The sequence below is a fragment of the Austrofundulus limnaeus genome, unplaced genomic scaffold (genome assembly GCF_001266775.1).
Source record: "Austrofundulus limnaeus strain Quisiro unplaced genomic scaffold, Austrofundulus_limnaeus-1.0 Scaffold1, whole genome shotgun sequence".
NCBI lineage: Eukaryota > Metazoa > Chordata > Actinopteri > Cyprinodontiformes > Rivulidae > Austrofundulus > Austrofundulus limnaeus.
Genome location: NW_013952403.1, coordinates 9,838,765 through 9,858,943, shown reverse-complemented (window position 1 = coordinate 9,858,943; position 20,179 = coordinate 9,838,765). Strand labels below are relative to the sequence as shown.

At 41.2% G+C, this 20,179-nt stretch overlaps 1 protein-coding gene across 1 annotated transcript; it reads right to left on the bottom strand.

Moving 5' to 3' along the window:
* Positions 1–5,659: 5,659 nt before the first annotated feature.
* On the bottom strand, positions 5,660–19,972 carry LOC106517945 (BTB/POZ domain-containing protein KCTD16). Its single transcript, XM_014009002.1, has 2 exons — positions 18,749–19,972; positions 5,660–6,838 (listed from the first exon to the last, which is right to left on the bottom strand). Exons 1-2 carry the CDS (start codon positions 19,542–19,544, stop codon positions 6,387–6,389), a joined length of 1,248 nt encoding a protein of 415 aa, XP_013864456.1. The 5' UTR covers positions 19,545–19,972; the 3' UTR covers positions 5,660–6,386.
* Positions 19,973–20,179: the final 207 nt, after the last annotated feature.

The window sequence follows — 20,179 nt, the reverse complement described above, 5'->3', positions numbered from 1 at the left end:
CACCAGAACTCAGAAGTCTTTATTCCTAATAAATGTCATGCTACTAGGTGCATCCCAAAGTTGTAGTGGTTTGGGTGGGGGTCTTTTTATTTATTTATTTGGGGGGAGGCATTGGTTGACCTGATGGATAGCCCCTCATCAGAGCTAAACAACAAAAGAAATCTTAAGCTCCTATGTTTAATAGTTTTTGAGTTATAACCTTTTTTGTGTGTCCAGATACCCCTTTTTCAGATAAATTGGGGGTCCGGGGAAGGGGGGGCGGGTGGTGGCACTGATTGGTGGGCCTGATGGATAGAGCTTCATCAGAGCTAAACAATAAAAGAAATCTGAAGCTTCTATGTTGAACAGTTTCTGAGCTATAAGCATTTTTGCATGTCRTGACACCCCCTCTTTGAAAGTAGCCCTCTCCTGAAATATGGGGTCCATCATAAAACCGTTGGCTGGCGCAGTGTAGGTCAGACTCATCTACAGTCCTGCCAAATTTCGTTTCGCGTGCGGGGGTCATAATTATGGAAGTGACATGGTAGCAGGGCAATAAGCCACATAATTTAAATTAATAGCATGAACAAAGGAAGTGGCACAGCACTAAACAGCCTTTTAGTAAAATGTGATAACAGTAATGCACAAAATTATTCAAGTTAAAGAAAAATTACACGATGCAAAAGTCAAATATTTGAAAAATACATAATTAAACTACATCTTTAAACATTCATTGTCAGTTTTTGGCTTTTGAACTAAAACAATCTGTCATTTTTCAATTAACTATATTTCAAAATATAATGATCAGTTTCATTTTTCTTTTGGACCTAAGTAGAAATAATAAGATCAAAACAAACACTTCCTGTTTACTGTCAAGCACGGTGGTGGAGGGGTGATGATGAGTTTGCAGCCACAGGACCTCTGTGCACATCTGTCTGACAACTGARGTTTGGATCAAACTGGGTCACGATGAAACAGAACAATGATCCAAAACACAACAGCACATCTACAACAGAATTTGCTGGAAAAAAAGAATCAAAGCTGTCTGAGTCAACGTCCAGACCTGAACCTGACTGTGATGCTTTGACAGGACCCTCTGCAAACCTGAATGGGCTGAAGAAGCAATATACCCCACAACCATGTGAGGGACTAAAACATTCAGAAGGAAAATATACTTCAAATTACTGCTGCTAAAGGTGCATCTAGCAGCGGAAAACTGCAACATACTCATTTTTTCACAGTTTTCCATTTTGTTTCTGTTTAATAAGTAATGAAAGCAGAATATGTTCGTGTTTTTGTACACTTGATGTTCAATTTGACAAAGACCAGATTTTTTTGCCCTAATTTGTTGTTTTTCTAGCAGCTGCTTGCCACAGTTTATGCCACACAGCTGTATGATATCCTTCCAGAACACAAACCTATTTTAGATTTCACAACTAAAATTAATTTAAAGGCCTTTTTGTTGCATTTTTTTTACCTGCATTGATTATTTTATTTTTGTTCGTATGCCTCAGCTGAAGAAAAATACTGCGTATTTTACATTTACAATGTTCTTATTGTTGCTCTCATTTCTGCATACAGAACAAAATCAGAGGCCTGACACAGCTTTTTCTTTTTTTCCTTGGAACTTGCGTTGGAGGACACTTGAGGCCCCAAGAGAGAAGCAGGTCTTCATCTATCATCTCGAGAGCTGTTTTTGGGGGGTTGCAGTGATCCACCGCCCAATCCGAGCTCCTTACCGATGCAACGTGGGAACACTGCAGAAATCCGCTGGCTAAAAATAGTGCTCTCAGTGCTACACTTTTCCTCTTTCCTTGAGATGGTTTTCTAGAGGAAGAAGTGCATGTTTGAGTGTCAACATTATGGGATCTGTTTCACTTCCTGAGTGAAGTCAGAGGAGAGCTGCAGGCTCCAGGCAACCTGGCTTTGGTTAAGGCTCAGACAAATGTTTGCTTTTAAAGAAAAAAAATCATTGTCATTTGGAATTAAGTCKCAAAGAAAGAAAAGCTTTATATGAACAGCTTAAAAATTAACTTAAACTTATGTTCAGATATGAATTTGAATGTTTAGTAAAATGTGCCCGACAGGAGATGCTTGTATTTAATGTTTTAATGGTTTATTAATTACTAATGTGGTTATTGGGACAGCAAAATTTCCACAAGGTGGGTATTAAAGCACATACAATGAAAGTAGTTAGGACTCACACGACTTACATCTTTTACAGTCTCTTTTTTTTTTACGCATCAGATGGGATGTGAATTTAGTTCTGTATTGTAGGCATTCTCAAGCCATTTGGGTCTGTGGACCCCTTACAAGGGCAAAAGAATTCCAGGGACCCCCTCATAACCCCCATACTGTTTTAAAAGATAATTTGTTGTCATTTCAACCCCTAAATGCCATGGGAATATATATTTTTATTAAGTTTATTATGTTTGTTTTATTGTTTCATTGTTCTCCATGCATTTTTAAAAATAAAAACCAAATTAACAATTTTGTGAAATTTTTTGAGGACCCCCAAGATACCTCTAACAGACCCCTGGGGGTCCTGGGACCCCAGTTTGAGAACCTCTGCTGTATTGCACATTTTATGTTAAAAGTAATGCAGTGGTGTGGCCAACGTTATTAATTTTAATACGTAGATCTGTCAAATGGTTCTGAGTTAGCTCTCATTATATAATATTGTATAATCTTATATTGTATAATATTATATTGCACATCATGTGTTATTGTTTCATGTGCTCTATTGTTTCTGTGCTGAGCAGAGTCACTTTCCTCATTTGTTCTGGATGCTGTTCTTGTATATCGTCACCATCCTAAAATGATCCTCTAAGTCATTTTTTGGCAAAACGGATTTATTTTATCTTATCTTATCTTATCTTATCTTATCTTATCTTATCTTATCTTATCTTATCTTATCTTATCTTATCTTATCTTATCTAAAGCAGAGGTCTTCAGTCCTGGTCCTCGTCATCCACTGTCCTGCATGTTTTATGTTTCCCTGCTTCAACACACCTGACTGAAATGTATGAGTGATTGACAGGCACTCTGAGTAATTTAATGATGTGAATCAGGTGTGTTGAAGCCAGAACACAGCTAAAATGTGTAGGTCAGTGTGTCACTACGAACATGGTGAAAGACTTCTGGCCTATCGCCTCAGGATGCTGGCCACCTGTGTTTTTATTATTATTATTTGGGTTTTTGTTTTTTCTGTAAATTTAATATTCTAGTGTTTACCATTCCTAATGTTGCCACACTCGGGTCTGTTTGAGTGTTTTTGTGTTCCCTGCACCATTTCTCCCTCACTCACTCCTGTTGCCAGTCRCCAATCAGCTCAGCTGCCTCTCAGACCTCATTAGTCCTTTTCTGTCTTACAGTTCTCCCTGTGATGTCCCAGCTTCCTACCCTCCTCATCCTCAGCTTACAGTGATTTATTATTTATTATGTGCTAAATTTTTTGGTGACGTTTTTGTGTTTTCTGAAAAAAATTGCTTTTAAGTTATGTGATTATTTTTTGTAAGGCAGTTTTTAACAAGTTGGTGGACAAAAATAAATGTGACTAAACAAAGTATAGTGTTATATGGGGTGAGATGAAGTTCTTCAGCAGAGAACAAACAATTCAGCAGCAGAAAAGAAAATTGGTGACAACTCCACCTGAGAGATTACGTCTTCATCCATGACAAGAAAAAGAGTGGCACGCAGGGGGATCATCCAGCATCATCAGGTTCAGTCACAGGCAGAAACGTTTCAGCTGGCAGCTCCTTCCAAATGTGCTGTCAGGATTCTCCTGAAAAAGCACCAAAAATGAGCACGACTGAAGGCTGAAAACTGAGGGGTAAGACAAGGAGACGGCACGAAGTGGGAGGGAAAGTAAAGAGCCAAATGTCCAGTAGAGGCATCAGCTGAAGGAGAGCTCTGAAATGTGGCAGCAGGTGTTCTGAACCGATGAGTCGAAGATTAGAGCATTTGAATCTGATAGAAGTCATGTCAGGGCAGAGGGGCTGGAAATGAGCGACTGGTTTTTTCTGTCAAACTGCACAGGATTGGTTTACCAGAGGCGTCAGTAAAAGGGGGCCGGGGGGGCGGCAATGGCCACCCCAAAAAATATTTTTATTGTTTGTCCTTTTCTTGAAAAAAAAAAAAAACTTTCATTCCTCTTGTGAGTGTTTTTGCAGACTTCTTTTCAGTTTCACTTGAGTCTTTAACTGGACACTAAGTGTCTGGTTTTGGTTGTCCAGATTTGGACTCTTTTGACTGAGGATGGTCACATGATCAGTCATATAGGCATCCCAGCTCTGCAAGCTGGAAACATAGCTGACTTTTTTCACAGTATGTTTAATTACACAAGATGTGCTTTATTTTAAAAGAGAATTGAGCTATAACACCTAGCCTGGAAAGTAAAACTTTTCTTTACTGCAGAAATACAAAAATACCCTAACTAAAATTGGTTTTACTACTATGCATATTTTCACATTATTCCATTCTAAACAAAACGTCAATGTTTAATTTGTTACCTAACACATGATAGAGTAGGTCTTGTTTTTTTAACCTTTATTTAACCAGGCAAATCCCATTGAGATCTTTTTGCGAGGAAGGCCTGAAGGCAACTTAACGTGCACGTTTGTGGTCTGTGGGAGGAAAACTAAGTACCCGGAGAAAACCCACGCACACAAGGAGAACATGCAAAGTCTACACAGAAAGATCTTTTATCCAAACCGTAAATTGAACCCAGGACCTTCTTGCTGTGAGGCATCAGTGCTAACAGCTGAGCCGTTGTGCTGCTGAGTTGATCTCTTTTTATAAACACAAAAATACCTTGAAACATACAGTCCTTTGACCAGTTTAAGAGGCCAAAAAGTTTCAATATGGTGTATTTGTAGTTTTGAACAATTATTAAATTAAAAGATACTGATGAAACTCACTTGGAGCCAAGGAGAATAACTACAATAAAGGTTTTTCTTTTTTTTTTCTTTTTTTTTGGATCCCAAAATCTTTACTGTCGACCATAATCATTGTTTAGCATTTTAGGTTGTAATTTTGCAAATTATAATTTTAAACTTGAAGATTTTGAAACCTTTTCTTCATAAAGGAAACTGGAAAGGATTGGAGCAAAGTGTCACATAATTCAGAATCTGGAGACTTCATTTTCAACCCAGTTCCCACCGGAATTTAAATTTACGACTTCTAAGCAGGAAATTCCCAGTTCCGAGTGTAACTGGACTGCAGGAAAAGAAGCTGGTGAAAACGCAGTGACATGGATATAGGAATAGAGTTTATGGTCAATGMTGGCTTTTAAGCAGCATATGCTCATTTTAAGATATTAATACATATTTGAAGCTCTTGGGAACCACACAAAATGCTGTGGCGGACCATATTTGACCTGCGGGACTTGAGTTGGACCAGGCGTAGACACCCATCCACGTTAGCTTTTATGCTTGATGAAACAGACAACAGCCAGGCTTGCTGTTTTTGGTCTGCTCACGTCGGCTGGTCTCAGTCCAGGGTGCAGGAGGTTTTAGCTATGTATGATGGTGATGTGGGCATGTTTTATATTTGATCCGTTTTGAGCTCTAAGATAAAAGCTCTCTTGCTCCGGCCAACACGGTAAACAAAGGAGGCAGGTTCTGAACGCTTGTTTCTTCAGAGTAGAGTTGTTTAAACATCACAACAAAGTCCATCATCATCAGGTATAATTCTAACCCTTTATTTGCTTTTGAATTTTTTTCAGCACACTTACAATCATGAATTGGACCGATATGGATTGGCTCTTTGTCCTACAGTAAACCGTCTAACCAACACAAAATGACAACATCAGACAAAGAGTTCTACGTTGGCAAACAGATCCAGGCAGTGCTCCTCTCAACTCTCCCTCATTTTTTTATACCCATTGGATGAATTGAAACTTGGTTCAGTATTGCACATTTTATGCTAAAGGTGAAATGACATGCAGTGCTGTTGCCAAAGCATACTTAACATACGTGTGTGTTCTCGGTGAAGTACAGGGAGATTCTGTCGCGTCCTCGCAGCACCATCTGGTTACATCGGGTTTTAAAAACAGCTACAGCACACACAGTGTGATAGGTTGGTGAACTGAAACGATGGTTCCCCTGAGGTTTCTTTGTTGTTGGTGATGTTCAAACCTGCATTGTGTCTTTTGTTTGTAGCCTCATTCGGATTTACACACGTGCATACTGAACACGACACTGTGCAAACGTTATAAATCAATAACTTCTCTGCTTTGTACTGCATGTGCTTTGGGTTGTTGTGTGTMTTTTTTTTTTCCTGGTACAGATTGTGTCTTAGAGTGTGCAGTGTATTGCCATATGCATTTCAATCCTCTTTACAGGCTGTGTAGTGATAGTTCAGCATTGTCTCTATCTTTTTTATTAGCTTTTTTTTCCACTTCAGACTTATAGACGGTACTTCCTCAGCAGCTCCGATTGCCACATGTACTTCCTCTCAGGGAAGCGATCGGGGATCCTGATGCGCCGGAAGTCCTGGATGCATTTCTCCAGCTCCTGCTCCGGCGTCATCTTCTCCTTGTTGGCTTTCCTCTTTGAGGCCTCTCGCTCGCGCACGCCGAAGGTTCGCACGCGGAGCCCGTCCGTCTTGCGGCGCATCTCGGCCTGGTGCAGCATGTGCACGGGGCCCTTGGGCCCGGGGCGGTCCAGCGTCTGGATGTTGGCCTGCCGGCTCACGGGCCCACAGATCACGGTCCCTTGCGGGGAGCTGGCCTCCGACTGGGTCTCGGAGCAAGAAGTGGAGAGGTCGTTGAAAGAGGTGCCGCTCTCTCCCTCGCGCTCGCTCTTGTGGCTCTTGCAGAAGCAGTCGCAGTGCGAGGACGACCACTGTGAGGGCCCACCTGGAATAAAACACGCAAACACGTGAACGGAAAATACCTGACATCTAACCTCACAGTTTCAATTCAGATAATGTGGAGAAACAGTTAAAGGGGACACTTCATGCTTTTAAATTCCTTTTCACATTTAAATCGTTCACTTGGGGTCTACATAAAGTGGAACTGCAATGCTTTGGTCTGAAATCCTCCTTATTGTAACTCCACAATCCCCACTTTCACCCCTGTTCTGAAGTGCGTCCAGCAACTCGTTTTGGTGCTGTCTCTTTAAATGCAAATAAGGCGCTTCACACCCCGCCACCGATTATCACGATTATCTATCAGTGCTGAAACTTTTTATTGAATATTTTATTAAAATGTAAGAAACATGTTTTTACTGGAAGGCGAGACACGAACAAGGAGACAAATTCAGATTTAGACATTAAATTGCAAAGAATTTAGTCATACAATTACCTTCAGCTGGACCAAAATAAGTTTTGAAACAGACGTGATGTTATTATTAAAAAAAAAACATAACAGGGAACAGAGAAACTGAACAGACTGAAAGATATGACCCAAACAGAAAATAAAGATATCTACACAGCACCGGGAAAGACTAAATTCTAATTTTCTTCACTCCTAAATACTCCCAATAACACAACAAAGCGTACTTAAAGGCTAAAAACGTGGATTTTGCACGACAGGTCCCCTTTAAAACATGCAGTTGCCCCTCTAGGACCTGTACTGAACATCCCTGAAGCATGACAGAAACACTGACAAAAACATAATCCTCAATGGTCATGTTGCAAAATCATCTCTTCAAAAGATCTTAAAAAATATCTTAAAAATTCTTGAACTGAAAGAAATCGCCTGCTCTCGTGGTCATGTCCGAGAATTTTAAAGTTTCTACAGCTTTTTATGTAGCTTAACAATTTTTTTTTCAATTTCAGTTTTGTAATGGAAGTTTTGATTGTGGATATTTGGACAAAAGTTCAATGCACTCTGAGGTGATTTGATAGAAAACCAGGGGTGGACTAGACAACAGGAATACTGGGATTTTTCCCAGTGGGCCGCTCAGTCAGTGGGCTGTTGGGCCAAAGATGGTTCAGCCCGTGGAGGCGCTGTCACGCTCGGCCATGCAGTCACGCAGTAAACTCTTGTAGAGTCTCTCCAATTTTTTGGAAAACTGATGATCGAATCCCCCATTAAATCATTTGACGAAACTATGTCTTTAAAGTGACTGTGACATCATTTTTTTAATAAACATGAATACATTTTTGGCAAAATAACGTAAATAGCATATTACAAAAGATATTTCATGCTACTGAGATWAARGGTTGTTGAGATATTGACATGTGAAGTAACAGGAAGTGACGTCAAAGGGGCATGTCTGCATGTAAAGAGAGAGTTGCTACAGACTGTAGAGAAGAATCTGCTGATTCTTTTATTAGTTTGAGTCAATATCAGAGAGACGAAAAAGAGTTTAAATATTGTTTCATTAAACGAAGACCAGGAAGTTCACCTTCTTAAAGAGTTCCCCTTTGATGTCACTTCCTGTTTCACTTTTGCTGAGCCACTTTCAGAGGAGAATATGCCAGTTATGTGACAAAATGGGTAAAATATATTGTATTTTGCCAAGTTTCTGAAATTTAAAGATGTTTTCTTTGAATTCTTGGATTTAAAGGATGTGCATATGGGAATATCCATCATTTTATAAGCAAAAGAATGCTTTTATAATTCAGAAATTAAGTCCTCCCACTAATCAGCCTGGCAGTGGTTGGATCCATTGCATCCCTGACACCGATTGACTTTACATTTTGTTTTAATTACTGCATTATTCTACTCAAATAAAATATTTTATCTTTTGTTCAGGTGGAAAGTACAGTTACATACTATAATATTTGAAGGCATATCTGTTTAGTAAGAAAAATAAATCTTGTTTTATCATTTCGGTAGCTCATAGTTTATACTGAGAGACACCAAAATAAATCTATAAATATATTTAGTTTGATTCAGTGAAGTAATTTGTTGGACATATATCTCCTCCTTGATTGACTTGTTGAAAGTGTCTGTCAGGAAGTCCCAGGCCACTTTTTCTTCCCAGTCCGCCCCTGGAGAAAAACCACATGTTTTTTAAAACTGTGATCCACGCTGGGTGGCAGCAAAAAACAAACGACAAGTAAAACAAAAAAAACTTTCTGGTGGTTAGTGAGAGAACAGCGGAGCGTATCGGTCGACCCCGAGGCCATCCTGAGCTCCCGTCACAAAGTTTGGAAGAGCGCGTCCTAGCAGAAGATTTTCAGTCTTCCTCTTTTTCTCTCTCTGCACCTTCTTCTTGTTTCATCTCACTTCCTCCCACTCAGCTAATTATGAAGCAGAAATTCGGCACAGTTCTGCCTGCTGGCTTGTGAAGTGTTCAAGTAAAGACACTGAGGCTGTCTTTCTCCTCCAGAAATAACTACGATCTTGTTTAGATCTGCTTACAAACAGAAATATGCTGTGTGGAGYGAAAAAAAATCTGCTCCCTGAATGTAAACAAGCAACACAAAAAGAAATAAACTCATGGATACAAACTTAATAGCTTTTTCAAATGTGATAATAATAGATACAATAGCGGGGGATATATCTCGAGGGGCGGGGCAATAATTTGTCCATTGCTTCCCTTCAGCACATGCAGCAGTTTAAACTGAACAGAGTTCAGGAGATYTGATGGAGGGGGGGTTGAACCTCTCTGCAGTCTGTAATAATGACCTTATCTCCCTGGCAAAATGATTGCATTGAACTGATAGTGGGAAAGTCACTAACAGCTTTTTAATGGCTAATCCACGAGTAAATAGYCCAATCAGCACACCAATTTCCCCCCACAGAAAATGAATCCCGCTGAATCCAGCAGGCGAGCAGCGATGGGCGAACGGATGCAGGCGCTCCAGTGAGAGGGAGGATCAGGAGGAGGAGGAAGAGGCTGCAGCATTGTTTCTAAATGGATGGATGCTGTAGTCCAGAGGGGCGACCCGATTAGGAAGCCAGCCAACATCCAATAATAGCAACAGAAAATTTTTTCAGGCCATGCCAAAGAATGGGTAGTTGGCAAAAGAGGCTAAGAAGTGCTTCTTTTTTAATCATTGTGTTCTGCAAAAGTTAATTTTTTTTACAAAATATGAATGTGTTTTGTTTCAAAATGCAAAATGTTTTTAGCACCCCCAGAGCAAAATAATCTCAATATCCAGCATGTCAGCAAATAAGTGGAGCACATTTATCATAATCTAAATATTCTTATTGACCCTACAATCATCAGCAATCAGATGCTCTGAGCATTGGAGAAATTAAAAATTAACAATGCCCATAAAACATGAGAAGAAAGAGGGAAAAAAAAATCAATTTTCCAGTTAACAGCAGTTGGCAACATACATTGAAGTGACCATGACACAAAACACCCAAAAACCTAGACTGAGTGAGGTAAAACACACTCACTGAAGAAAAAAAAGAAAATGTGCAGAAACCAGATGATGGTAGAAATAAAAAAAATTTCATGAGTTGATGAACTGTCAGGTGATTACAGTATAACAATATCAATATCAGACCAAATAGATAAAACTACCTACGCATGCTGGTGCTTGTTTTAAACCTCTTTACCAGTCATACCCACATAGCAAAATTTGTCTGGCCCAGTTCTGGCCCACAAAGCATACTCTGAACTAACACTCGGCCCAGATACCGCACAGAATGATGGCCCTTTGGTTGTCTAGATGTGGTTTTCCAGGGGTGGTCAATGCATGGACCAGCACCACATAAACCAAACCACAAGCGGGCCAATTGTGGCATTGACAGATTTGGGCCAAATAAGTCTAACCACAAGTGGGCCAGTTGCGGAATTTACAGATTTGGGCCACATATGCCAAAAGTGGGCCAGTTGTGGCATTGACCAGTATGGGCTACATAAACCAAACCACAAGTGGGTCAGTTGTGGCATTGACAGATTTGGGCCACACAAACTAACCACAAACAGGCCAGTTGTGATATTGACCAATTTAGTCCACATAAACCAAACCACAAGTGGGTCAGTTGRGGCATGTCATCTTAAAAACAGTGCCATCATTGCCAGACCTGGCCCACATGGTTGACAAACAACTTGCATTGTCAGCAGTCAGGCAGCAGTGGCAATTTCACACCAAATCTGGCCCWCTCCTCTCAACACACCCTTTTCCGCTCTGCATGTGGACCAAATCATGTTTAAACCAGACCATTGCTCTTCTGTGCTTAACCTTTTTTTTGTCAGTGTATAAAAGAAATGTGTTCTTTTCTAATTTTACACCTGAACGACTGCTTGTCTGTGTTTGAGAGTTTTACAAAAGAAAAAAAAACTAGTCAAGTGTCAAGATCTGAAGTCTCCCTTCAAACTCTCAACTGGAAACAATAAGAGCCCTGTCAGGAAACACGGTCCTCCTCTGGTCCATTTAAACAAGTGGGTGTGTGCACTTTAGTGTCTTTTCAGGGAAGCTATTGATTGTAATGTGTTTTTCTCAGCTCACTGCCGCCCGACTAAGAGATCTTATTTCCTCCACAGTAAAAAGCCAGGGCAGGTCCAGACTCAGGCGGTGTCTGCACTTCTTATAAAATATCACTGAGATGGAGCGGAGTTCTGCATGAAGCCATTCTCCACAGGGTTGGGGGGGGGGGGGGGGGGGGGGGGGGGTGGCTCCTCAAACAGCTCTCCATCAGCACCAGGGGTGTTTGTCCTCGTGCCAGAGAGGTAGTAATTTTGTGGGATTTGCTTGAAGACTTTAAAGCTTTTAATTGGCAGAGAAGTGAGACGTGATGTGGACTGAAAGCTGAGTTCAGCTGAGTTGATCAACTCGGATGCCAAATGTCACTGAGTTTCTCACCCAGGTTTAGGGCTACTTTTCACAGCGTTTCAGACATATAAACCTAGATYAGATAATTATGGGATGAAAGTTCTGCAGCATAAAAAAAATCATGTRAAATTTATGACTCAAGTGGCCCAAAGGTTTTTAAATAAAAATCTCAGCTCTGATGTGAACTAATCAAAACTATACTTAACATCTTTTGAATTTTTTTTAATAAAAAATATTTTTCTGAAAAAAAAAAATCAGGTTTAATTCACTTTCATTACTGTCTGTTGTTTGCGTTGTCGCAGCCTCGTCCTTGCGAGACTGAAACAGTCTGATTCATCTTCAAGTGCTTCAGGTGCTGCGTGGCTCAGGTGCAATAACATTTTCTGGACAAGATTTTGTAAAGTAAACAAAATCAGGAGAAGCCGCCTACCGTCATTATCGCCCACCGGCAAAAGGCACAGGCAGGCGATGAGGTCTCTGTCTGTTAGCAAAATAGCTCATGAATCACTGGACAGATTTTATCAAAACTTATTGGAAGTAATCTTTAAGTGTTCAACTCCAAATGATTAACATTTGAAGTCAATGTGATTCAAGATGGCTGCCAAAATTAACTAACCTTAAAAAGTGTAACTATGGCAATAATGCACACAATTTTACAGATATTGAACTCAAATTTGGTGTGATAGTAACTGAGACTGAGTCCAAACATGTAGTCTGAGAAATAACATACTGATTGGGTCTTTGTTTAAATTTTTGCCATTTACTAGTTGGAGATATTTTTGTCTGTTAGCAAACTATCTCAAAAATCACAAGATGGATTTTAATGARACTTGCAATAAATAATCACTAAATGTTATTTTACAAGTGGAGTCAATGCTATTCAAGATGACCACCACAGCTAACTGACCTTACAAATCACAAAAATAGCTGTAACTGAGTAAATTTTACAGATACCGTGCTAAAATTTGGTGTGGTAGTACCTGAGAATAATTCACAAATAGTACTTTAAGTGCTACTCATTACAGCATGATCTTTGCTTCAAACTTCAGTATTGTTGTCACCAGTGTTTGTCTGTTAGCAAAATATTTCATGAACAAGTGGAGAGATTTTAATGAAACGTTCAGACATTAATCACTGGGTGTACGTCTACGACTGATTAACTTTTGGAGTCACTATCTGTGAACATGACCACCACAGACAACTGTTTTTAGAAAACACAATTTTTTTTATTATTACAGAGCTAAAATTTGATATGGTAGTAGCTGAGAGTCAATTGCTTTGAGTGTGACATCTAAGTAAATGAGATCACACATAATGTTATTTTCAAAGTTTAAACAAAATGGTTCTCAATTTAAAATTATATTTGTCTAAAATTTTGGCATGAAAGGCAGAGAGGGCTTTTAGTTTGGAAAAATAAATCCATATACAGCATATTTGTGTACTGAGTGCAAACCTCTCTGTGCATGAATTAACAGTCAAGGAGTACAGAATTATCCTGGATGCTTTTATGCTCTCCAGGTCTCATAGTGCTAATGCTAACTGCCTCAAGAGAAGCATCCTTTACATGCTTGTTAACTCACAAATTAGGCCAGTGTCCTTGCAGCAGAAAAAAAAGAGCTTCTCTTGCAAACTCCCTCAAAGGGAGAGGGAAATCCATTCCAACAAGATTCACTTCATCAGTTTGTGTCTGGCCCAACTGATGACTACAGTCATTCTGTTACCATGTAAAATGATGTCTGTAACATCTGCATATGCTTGAATTTATCAACGGTAATTACCTCCATCCACCCTGCAGCCCCCAACCGGCCCTCCCAGAGCGGCTCTCATCAGGAACTTTGATGAGACCGATCAGACGAAACAATATTTGTGATAAAATATGGGTTTATGAGATTTGCAGATGAGTCTGTTCTGTTTTTTTATTTACATTTTACACAGCGTCCCGAGTTTGTCCGGTTCAAGGTTACTGAGCTCGTAGTCCACATTAGATGCTCTCCATGAGAAGAGTGACAGCTTCCCCGGCTGGGTGTTAATGACAAACGAGCGCTGTCCCCCTCCATGAGTCGGGACGTGCCAGTCCGCCGAGTGTCACCCTGACAGGGAGGTGAACAAGCAACGCAGGCAGATTGAAACATCTATATCAGCCTCTCCTTTCACCCTGAGCCACACCTGGTTTTTCTTTCTGCACAAGCCCTGATTAAGCAAGATGAGGTGTCCGACCTATTTCGACCCATCTCATCACCCTCGAAGTGATGCCACATCGGAAAGAGACAAACACAGAACCTCGAAAAAACACATTCATCTGCAAAGGTCACCTCCTGCAAAACAGAGAGTCCAGGTGTCTTCAGAAAAGACAGCGTCCTGCAGAGTGAGGAGATTCACATCCAAGAAGCCATTAAGCACCTCTGGAGTGATCATTAAGGTGTTAAATGTCAGACAGAGGAAGAAACCGTTCTACCTGTGCTCCTGCAGCGGCTTTATGGTGCAGAAATAGCTGAATCAGGGGCAAAATAACCAAGTGTTTAAAATAAAGGCCAAGCAGTTCCTTTATGTATTTAATTGGACAAAAGCTTGAATTAGGTGACTTTTTCCTTAATCTCTATAATTTACATGTAAGCATTAATGAAGAAAAAGCCTGTATTTTCTTTTATTAATCAGAGAAAACTGCACTCTTGTGTGAAGTCAGGATCCGTTTAATTATTGTCCTGATTACTTTTAGAGAGTTTTGTTCCAGTCTGTTCAGAAGTTCATGCAAGATTTGAGAAAAATCAACAAACACAAACAGGTGATTTCATATTCGCCTGCCATTCAACCATTTTTGTTTACAACTATTTTCCTCAGAGAAATACATTTAGATCGATTCAGTTGATTTCAAAACATTGATCTCTCTTAAAACTGCTTTAGCTAACTTGATCTATTTTTGTCTTTTTATGCTACTTCTTGATTTTAGTTAACATTCTGCTACTTTTAGCTTTTATTTAGCCTTTTACTGCTTTTATATACGTGTCTGCTCCTGTTAACTTCAAGCTAACCCAATTTTAACTATTCTTTTGCTGTTTAACCAACCTTTAGCTGTTTTTAACTCGTAGCTACCTGTTTGTTACTTTTAGCTTCTACCCAGCTTTTGCTACATTAGATTTTAGCTGGCCTACTGACACTTTTAGCCATTCTTCTGATTCTTCTAGCCTAGCATTTTGCTACTTCTAGTTTTTAGTTAGCATTTTGTTACTTTTAGCTACACTTTAGTTATATTTAGCTTCTACCCAGCTTTTGCTACATTAGTTTTTAGCTGGCCTATTGATACTTTTGACTAGTGTTCTGATACTCTTCGCTTTTAGCTGGCATTTTGCTTTTGCTGTTTAAGCTAGCGTTTTGATCATTTTAGCTTTTAGATAGCATTTTCCTTTGATTAGCTAGTCTAGTGTTTTGCTTGTTTTAGCTTTAACAACTAAGTTTCAGCCTTTTCAGCGAGGTTCAGCAATCATTCAGCTCTCAGCATTTACACAGCTGTTTTGCAGAGAATGCATTTTCTCTAAAGTTTTTTTTTCCTCTGCAGGCCTGTTTCTGAACATGTTTAAAGCTGAGTGTTAATAGTTCTGACAGAACGTAGCTGAATAAGTCGTCTCAAAGATCCAATGTGTGCTGCTTTAAAGGTTAGTTGATTTAAAATAAAACTCAATTTTCTGTTTCTCAGTAAAGTCCGATTTCTTATAAAGCCAGAGCACATTGTGTTCTTGGATTGATAAAGTGCACAGAGTTCTGCTACACCTTCCCTCTCTTCCAACAATTCCTCTGCCCAGGTGCTATTAAAGACATAAATGAGTTATTCATGGGAACACCATCCATCTCTTGTAGGCACTGCCAATCCTGACTCCAGCAGGCCTCAGCAGTGAGCCAATCTCTGCCTTTGTGGAACCCAAACAACTGATTCCCTTCCATGTCTCTCCCTGCTGATTTGTGACCATTGTTCTGAAGCCTTTATGGCCACACGTCATCTCATTTCAGGCCAAAAAAATCAAGGCTGCACAGTTATTTGAAGAGGCAGTCCTATGGTCAATCTCTACTTTTACAGTTGATGTTTTCCATTTTTGACTGCAGGACACTGGTTCTGTCAGAGTGGAGGAGATGATGCTGTTTCTAGAACTGACAATCCCAAAGTTCAATCACGTCTTCTGTTCCTCTGAAGCAGTCTAATGGTGACATCTTGTACATGTTTACATTTCAGTCTTCTTTTATGACTCTGGACCTAATCTTTACTAAACAATGAGGAAAAAAAGCTACTCATTAAAATGATTCTATACACCTTTGCCCATACAAACACACAAACATATTATGTCTTTCTTCGTTTACTTCTATTTTACATTCTTTTTTTTTTTCATTTATTTCTATAGCCTGAACCTGATCTTTACCCTAAACCTAACTCACCCTTAATTCACACCTTAGTCTTAAACCTAAACCCCTTCCCAAAAAATAAAATAAAATAGCATTTGAACTTATGGGGCTCAATCTTTAGTCCTTATAAGGAGTAGTGGGTATTAATGTCACTGCCAAATTTAAAAAGTTTTCTTTTATATATATATATATTTTTATCTTTAGAAACCAGGTTGTCCAATTAAATATACAAAATACCTGAAGTCTACTGCCAACATCTGCTGACAGCAAGGAGGAACACCTGTTCAAGTTAACCAGCAGCTGTGGAGTGAAGTTCTAGGGGGGTTCAGGGGTATACTCTCTCTTATACATTTTATATTTTCATGAAATATCATCTGCATCATAAAACCTCTCACAAAAAAGAAGCTGAGAAACCCACAGAACAAGGTACCTTTATAAATTTGAGTAACCAGTGATTATTGTACAGACTAAATCAACTATACTGATAAAACAGTATAAAAGGTGGTTTTTCATCCCTCATGTGGCGCACCAGACGGACAGCGCCCTTGCCTGAACTGCCAATGCCACAAGGTATATTTTGGAAAAATGGGCCTTATAATGTAACAAATACTAAAACACACACACACACACCTCTGTTGGCATGGAGAATTTCTCAGCTCCACACAGTCATGATAACTGACAGAAATGTGGAGATCTTATGTTGGAACATCTAACATCTGTCATGATCTGTGTTTTTGTCTTCATTTTCTAGTGTTTTCTCTGTTCCCCCTGTGTTTCTCTTCCCTGTTGTCTCACCTCCAGCCCCGCCCACGCTCACGTGTTTCCTCTTTTGTCTCCCCAGGTGTTTCCCATTGTCTCTTAATTTGTTTGCTTTATATTCCGAGTCTTGTCTTCTGTCTTGGTCGGATCATTGTTCAGTCTGCCGTGGACTTTCATGTGAGTTTTTGTGCTGAACTGCCAGCCTTTTGATTTAAATTAAATACCTTGTTTTCTATTTTAGAACCCGCCTGCACCCTGGGTTTTTACCTGCTATAGCCTGTCAACATCTCTGAATTCATTAATAAAGAAGGTGGATGTAAAAATTTTGGTGAGAGACATGAGATTTAAACTCCTAATAAATGTTCAGACCCTGTGTCCCCATAATGAGAGTACCCTTTGACTTAAAGTATTTATTATTATTATTATATTTTGGCTGCAGGACCATTGGCTGCAGCATTGAGTCCTAATGGGGGCAGAACTGTTTGCACATGATGATACCAGGATGTGGCCAAAACAAAAACTGTAAACTGTTGATGTATTCAAGAAGAAGAAGAATGTGAGTGATGCTGGGAGAGTGACAGGTCCGTCCATTTGTTTACTGCTCTGGATTGCTCGTTTTACACTTGCAGCCTGTATCAGTTTCACATCGTGTTTGGATGTTTGCATGGGGATGATCACAGCAAAGTGGGGGCACAGCAAACAATAACAGAGGCTCCTCTACAAAAGAAAAAGAAAAGCAAAAAAAGACGCATCTTTGTTCACCTGCTCGGGGCCAGCCGGTGGCCCACATTCAGACTGAGGTTACAGGATTGGTTCTGATGGTGGATTCGGGGCCGCTGCGGGAGGAAGAGCTCTCACGCCTGTCTGCTTCTGATGCGTCTATCCATCATCCTGACAAGGCCTCCGTCTCCTCGTGCCTACATTAAGTGCAGCTTTCCTCTTGACTCTCACCTCGTCCCTCTCCAACATTGAAATATAAAAAAAAACCTACACACCTGCCATAAATTCCTCCTCCCCACCCGATGAACTTTCCTGTCTGATCCCGACTTTAATCTATTTTGGTTCCCTCTCACTTCTTTCTGCATCAGCTCCTTCTCCACCATGGCCAGGTCTCATGCAACTTTTACTCCCTCCTCTTCCTCCTCTCCATCACTCTTCCTCCTCGAGCTCTCTCTCTCTCTCTCTCATCCATCTTTCATCCAGCCTCCTTTAAATCCTCACTTCCCCCCCACACTTTCTTCCCTTTACACCTAACACTTTTTGGTGGGGTTTCAGCAGATTTGTGTGCTTTGTTTACATTGAGCGCACACCCCTATTTCAATTTTTTTGAGCATCTGGAAATCTAGAGCGTTTTCAAGCTGCTCTGTTTGAGTTCACTTAGGATATTCAGAACTGCAGCGTGCACCTTTAACTTTTCTTGCACCTCCACCACACAAACGGAGCTCTCCAGCTCTTCCGAAGGAAGAAATTCAAAGATAATAAACAAAACTGCTTTTTAATTGGCCATATGGTCCAACCTAACTCCCCACCCCACCTCCTGCATTCTGCACAGAAATGAGACCAGATTCTCTGCTAATTAAGCTCATTTCTGGTGCGCATTTTTTTCATATCGTCTCCAACTGATTCAAAGAATAAAAGCATTTCTTTCTCTCTTTCTTTTCCTGCCCACTGGTGCTGGATTATTCATAGCCCAGCGGCTGGCAGAATCTGCCGTGTTTACGCATGACGCATGTGTGCTTGCATTGTGACTCAACTTCCCCGGGGGATCATGAACATCTCGAACCTTTAAACACAAGTTTCATGTCAGCAGCTGACAGAGGAGTTAGGGGAAAATGGAGGGAAGGAGTTTGCATTTGATTCTTTGTGTTTTTGTTGACTTATTAGTGCGTTTCTGGAAGCATTTTTTGCACAGGAGCTGAGAGAAGCCTTCACTCACGGTAGAAGATGTACTGTGCGTAATTGGACCAGACCCTGCCCTCCGCGTAATGGCCCCCGGAGGAGGACGCGGTCAGGGACGTGTTGCAGGCCACGATGTGGAAGCCGCACTCCGACAGCATGTCAAAAGCCCTCTCCAGGTGCTTGAACTTCAGGTAGAACCTGCAGGTGTAGCGGTCCGGCGGCCTGTCCGCGTCCCGGTTCTCGTTCAGCGCGTCTCCGAACACCTCCTGGGCCAAGCCGATCCTGCTGCTGATGAAGATCCGCGGGAACTTCTTGGCCCTGGAGTCGCCCTGGCCTTCCCTGCCTCGGAACGCCACCGTGATGTAGCCGTACCTCCTGTCCAGGGAGTGGGACGGGTAGAACCTCTGCTCGCCGCCCTGAGACTCGTCGTCCCGGTCGCTGAAGCACAGGTCGTCCGGGAAGAGTTTGGACTCGTCCGCGGACAAAAGTTTGGCCAGCTCTGGCAGCTGGAAGTACTCCGCCTCTCTTTTCAACCTGCCCCTCTCCGGGAAGTGGTCGGGGAGGACCACCTGCTTGTCTCTGAGGTAGTCGAGCACGTATCGGAACAAGAAGCCGTCCCTGTCGATGAAGAAGCGTCCTCTGAGGTCCCGCGACAAGTCGTTCGTGGAGCCCTTCTTGTTGGAGAAGAGCTTCCCGAGCAGGGAGTTCGGAAAGCCCGTCAGGGTGGCGTGGCGCGTGTAATACACCTGCCCACCCACGTTCAGCTCGATCACATCCGTCGGAGGGTTTTGCGCGGAGCCCTGCTCTTTGGCAGGTTTGCAGTTTTCGCTCATTTTTTTATTTACTTATTTATTTTCTTCGCTCTTTTTGCAAAACGAGGAGGGTTTTTWAAAAAAAGCACGAAATCTGGATGATGGAGTCCCAGAAGTTCAGGGTTGGAGGAGCCCGGTTCCTCGCGTGCAGCGTTTCATGACAGAACGTGCGTCCACTGTCCATCCTGCGAGCCCTGCGTGCGTGCGTAAAGGTGCGCGCGGTGCCTCCTGTCCGGACAGGAATCGATCATCGCATCCAGCATCGTGTTACATCATGCATCCAGCAAAAAAATCCACTGTGAACTCTTACAAAAAAAATTACATTTAAAAAGTTAAATCAAACTAAACGCAAAGTTTTGTTTGTTTTAATTCTTAAACCTCGTCGCATGAAATCAGCTCGTTATTCTGCTTCTGTGAGCGCGCTGCTCCGGAGTGCTGGGATGCTGAAATGAGCAGGGAAGAGGAGGAGGAGGAGGATGAAGAGGAGAATGAGGAGGAGGAGGAGGGGGAGGAGGGTGGAAGCTTTGCGCACACATCTCTCCAAACTGCTGAGCGCGGAAGCAGCTAAAAAAAACACGGCGCGGAGGGTTTGGAGATAACGCTGCTCCAAGCTGTGCCACAGAGAAAAGAAGTGTGTGTTTGTGTGTGTGTGTGTG

Coding starts and splice junctions, on each gene's coding strand:
- LOC106517945 (XM_014009002.1), bottom strand. CDS start 19,544: ATGAGCGAAAACTGCAAACCTGCCAAAGAGCAGGGCTCCGCGCAAAAC. Junction 6,839..18,748: donor CGCACAGTACATCTTCTACC/GTGAGTGAAGGC, acceptor GTTTTATTCCAG/GTGGGCCCTCACAGTGGTCG.